This window comes from Phaseolus vulgaris, chromosome 4 (genome assembly GCF_000499845.2).
Source record: "Phaseolus vulgaris cultivar G19833 chromosome 4, P. vulgaris v2.0, whole genome shotgun sequence".
NCBI lineage: Eukaryota > Viridiplantae > Streptophyta > Magnoliopsida > Fabales > Fabaceae > Phaseolus > Phaseolus vulgaris.
This window is the reverse complement of record NC_023756.2, coordinates 10968481-10973174: the sequence shown is the minus strand read 5'-3', so window position 1 is coordinate 10973174 and position 4694 is coordinate 10968481. Positions and strand designations below refer to the sequence as shown.

General features: G+C 29.3%; 1 protein-coding gene across 1 annotated transcript; it reads right to left on the bottom strand.

Moving 5' to 3' along the window:
* Positions 1-1551: 1551 nt before the first annotated feature.
* On the bottom strand, positions 1552-3713 carry LOC137837253 (ethylene-responsive transcription factor ERF113-like). The gene is made up of 2 exons (XM_068646204.1): positions 3152-3713; positions 1552-2362 (listed from the first exon to the last, which is right to left on the bottom strand). Exons 1-2 carry the CDS (start codon positions 3258-3260, stop codon positions 1725-1727), a joined length of 747 nt encoding a protein of 248 aa, XP_068502305.1. The 5' UTR covers positions 3261-3713; the 3' UTR covers positions 1552-1724.
* Positions 3714-4694: the final 981 nt, after the last annotated feature.

The window sequence follows — 4694 nt, the reverse complement described above, 5'->3', positions numbered from 1 at the left end:
TACAAAGTATATAAAATAATGTTTTTGCGCACAAAAGAAAATAAATAATTATACCCAGTTTTGAAAATGGTTATTTTTATTTATTTATTTCTTCTTCCCCAAACACTACTTTAGTCATTACTAATAATATTTCTGTATAAAGGAACTAATTTTAAATCTTATGTGCTGCAAATATGTCAATTTCCCTCCCTATAAATTCTTATGTTACTATCGCTTTAACTTTACATATAAGTGGGGACGAACTTTGTTAGTAATGAATTTTGTCTCACTTAATTGAGAAAAAACATGACATTTTAGATGTATAATAACATGACATGATATGTGGAAATGTGAGGTTGCATAGCACACACGCATGCACTGTGTTGTCGTATTATTTGGCCTCAAACTACAACAAGGTAGGTATATTATAGGGTCCAAGCTTTCAAAATTTACCATCAATTAATTTTAGAGTTTTCACACATTATTAATTCATATACATATAATGAATAAAATTGAAATGACCAAATTAGACAACGATCAAACATATAATTGTTTCGTTAGAAGTAGTGATTAAAAAGATAAAATAAAATTTAAATATGATTTTAGTGAAATTTGACTTTTATTTGTTAGTTATAAAATTTGAAATAACTTCTTTTAGTCTTGTAAAATATGTGAACTTTTATTTTTCTCTTTTGAATTTTTATGTGATGGTACTTGTTGTATAGCATAAATTTTAATATAAAAATATCTGATTTTTTGTTTTAATTTTTGTTAAATAATTATTTTGTTTTAATATTAGTAAATTTTAGTTCTGATATTTAATTTTAGAAAAATAAATAACCAATATTTTTAATATTCTTTAAAATTATATCATAATACTAAAATTTAATATTTAAATAGTGTGTCATATAATATTAAAATAATATTTTTTAAATTTATAAAAAACTACAAATAAAGATTACTGATACGAAAATCAAAATTTACTAATTTTATTGAAGTAAAAATATGTCTTAAGTCTAATCACAATTAACCAAAAATTCAGTGTATACATGCCCAAAATGCAGACGAAAAGCACTTGTCTTTATTTCAGAGAGCTTCATTCTTATTTCTCTTGTAGAAACATATTACATTATTAAAAAGTAACCTCTCTTATTATTTTCAATGATTTTTACTAATGATAGCTAATTATAGTTTATACTTTTCATGTTTTTTTTAATTACAGTTATAGCTTCACTCCAAATATTCATCTAATAAAAGTTAGACATTGAGTATTGGCATGAATTGTTATAGTGAAATTTTCATTTAATTAGAAAATATAACACTCAAAATACTTACAGTATTGACCTAAACTTTATTTGAGAAATTATTCCTATTAACCTGTTGATTAAGAAATTTTAGACCACATTAGTAATAATTTACTCCACTGTCTGTAATAACCCCATTTAAGAGGGAAAAAATTTACATAAAAATCTAGAATTAATCATATTTTCTAATCTATTTACAGCAAAAAGAAATTATAAAAAAAAGATGATAAATGCTTTACATGGAGATAAAACAAATGGATGGAGGAAAAAAAAAGAAAGAAAAAGTAGTATTATTTAGTTTTTAATTACCTCATTGCATTATTTTTTAATTGGAATTTAAAAAAAAAAAACAAATAAGAGATGTGATTTGAACTTCCTTAATTGTGGCACTAGCCCCCACTCTCTACTCTCATGCAGTATTCAGAATTCAGAGAAAAAAAACTATGATCCCCTCGTGTTCCCTGCATCAAAACCAGTCCCTCCATGACTATAGAATCCAGAAGAACCATAGCCTCCAACATCACCCTGAGAAGTTGAAGATGCAAATGTAGAAGAAGACGAAGAAGACAGAAAAAATGGCACAGGTGGTGGCTGAGAAGAACCATAGAGAAGTTCCTCATTGGGATGGTGCTGGTAAAGCCCCAATGCAACACGTTGGAAATCATCATCATCCCTACACTTCAGCAACCGTGCATACTCCATCAGACTCGGAAACCCTTCTGCTTCTTCTGATGTTGGTGACACTACAAGAGAACTACTGCCACTAGTTTGTAGAGTTTGATGATGGCCACCAAGATGTGGTGGTGTGAGGGAAGAGGGTTGTGCAGAAGCTGAAGAAGTGGTGTTGTTGGTTGGTGGTGGTAGTGGCACAGCAACACGTTCAGGAAAATTGAGCTTGGCTTTGTTTCCTTTGAACTTCAATGCCGCAACATCATAAGCCATGGCTGCAGCTTCTGCTGTGTCAAAGGTGCCAAGCCACACTCTTGCTGCTTTCTTAGGGTCTCTTATTTCAGCTGCCCATTTCCCCCAAGGTCTCTGCCTAACTCCTCTATAGTGCTTTTTCCTAATATCAGCATTACCTTCAAATTTGAACCATTAATAATGCTTCTAGTTAGTGTGCAACATTCTACTCTAACTTTCAAAAGAGAAAAGCTTAAATTTAATTTTATAAGTTTTTCAAGGTTGTTCTTGTATCAGAGTTGAGGTTTTTGTTCACAGAAAAATGCATTCAACATTTATTCATAAAAGTTTGATTTTCATATCATTAAACCAAGCACATGTGAGTTAAAGTTTGGTCCATTTTCAAGACATATAGTGTGCAAAAGATACAAGGAAAGTGGAAAAATGCAATGTGAAATTGAATGCAGAACATTTATTGATGTACAAGTATGGTCAAAGTTAGACTAAAAACTAAATAGATGGTACATGAGAGCCAATAATGATAAAACTGAGGGTAGATAATGGAAATGTGTCAAATTCAACTCTCGTGTTATTGGCAGATCGAGGATTCGAGAAGGTTGTGCATATGCAGTAACAGGTGAAGATTTTTTTTTGGTGAGAAAACAACAAAATATGGTAGAAACTATAGCTTTATGATGCTTTTTTTTCCTTCTTTACTTTTGAGAGAGAAGAAGTATCACGTAAGTTGCACTCGGGTTATCGGTGAAAATATCTTTGAATATGTTATAAAATAAAATAGTTGGATAAGCTTTATCTAACCATCTCACACAAGATCATATATCTGAGTATCCAAAAAATGAAAGAAAAAAATCATGAGATATGGATCCTGATTCATAGATGGTAAAATGAATTAAGAATAGTAGATAGTGTGATAGTGATGATAATCAAGGTTGTAACAATCAGTTTACCTTGATTTGTTGTAGCTTGAGATGGATCCTGGCTATTAATAAATTTAGAAGTACTGGTTATTTGACCATGTGGGGTGGGGAAGAAGGTGGTGTTTTGGTTGGAACTCATAATAAGGTTTGAAAAGGGTGATGGTGAAGCTTGTTCCTTTGGATTTTGAGATGGTGTGAGATGAAAAGGAAAGTTGAAAGCTTCTTTTTTCTCCTCATCAGGAGGGAGAGACCTCTTCCCTTGCCTTGGATCCACCTTGCTAACCAACTTCTACTTCTTCTTCTTCTTCTTCTACTCTTGTATATTTATATGTCTCTAATCTAAACTTGGTGATGAGGTTCCACCACCACCCTGTGTTAAAAGCAGATCTAAGATTTCTATAAAGAGAGGACCAGTGATTTGATGATGAGTGAAACCAAGATCAAAAGAGAGGATTCTGTTTGCTTGCTTCATCTTTTAAATATGAAAGGGATTTGCTAAAAAAAAACATAATGAAAGAAAAAGAACAAGATAACATGGGCTTGCTTGTAGGTTTTCCCATTGAAAAAAATAAAGTCATGTTGTCCCTTGAAATATTTAGGGGAGAAATGATACTTTTACTACTATGAGAGTTGTATGCAAAAATTTGATGTGATAAATTTAGATATATTATAATTAAATAATATAAAAAATTATTAAAATAATAATATTGAGGATTATTGTATAAAAAACGAAAAATAATTGTATAAAAAATATGGGTTGTGATATATTATTATTATTCTATTCAGGGAGCCCTCAGAAAATGAAAAGGAAAAATGAATAGTTTAATGTGAGAAGTATATAATTGGGCACAAAGATGTAGCATATTTTAATAGGGGACAACCCAGTTAGGATATTTGTGATGTGAGTAACTTTCTTGGTATTCTATTTTGTTAGGAATAATTTTGTAGTGCATTGTGTATTTAATTATTTTTATTTAGAGCGCAGAAAGAGGTGTGGGGTATATACATTGAATTTGGATCATTTATTGTTTTCTGGATACTTCTGCTTTTTGGCATCAATAGTTTTTGTTTCTCGCTTCTTTGGATCAATTAGAATATGGTAAAATTATTAGAGTTTCATACGAATATTTCTACATTGAGAAATATAAAAACATTTAATAATGTTTTAGTTGAATACTTAACTAAGTTTTTAATTTACAATATTTTGAAATTAATTTAATTAATGCAATAAGATTTTAAAAGTGATATATAAGTATCTCATTATTCTTAATATTGACTGGAATTTTTTAATATTAATTATAGCAAATAGATATTCAAATCCATTAATTTCATTAGGATATATAATCAAAGAAAATAAAATTTTATTTTTTTGAAATCGAGTCTAGTGAAGAATGTTATTTCATTTCACACAGAAAATGTAACCTATAGTAGATCACTTGTCTAGTCAATAATCTAATAATACAAAAAAAAAACATGTGCTAGAGAGAAAAAAGAGTAAGCGTATTAATTAAGAAATTCAATATCTTTCGTTTTTTATTGGTTCATTAATTATTTTAAATTTCAATCATTTATC

Coding starts and splice junctions, on each gene's coding strand:
- LOC137837253 (XM_068646204.1), bottom strand. CDS start 3,260: ATGAGTTCCAACCAAAACACCACCTTCTTCCCCACCCCACATGGTCAA. Junction 2,363..3,151: donor TCAAGCTACAACAAATCAAG/GTAAACTGATTG, acceptor TCAAATTTGAAG/GTAATGCTGATATTAGGAAA.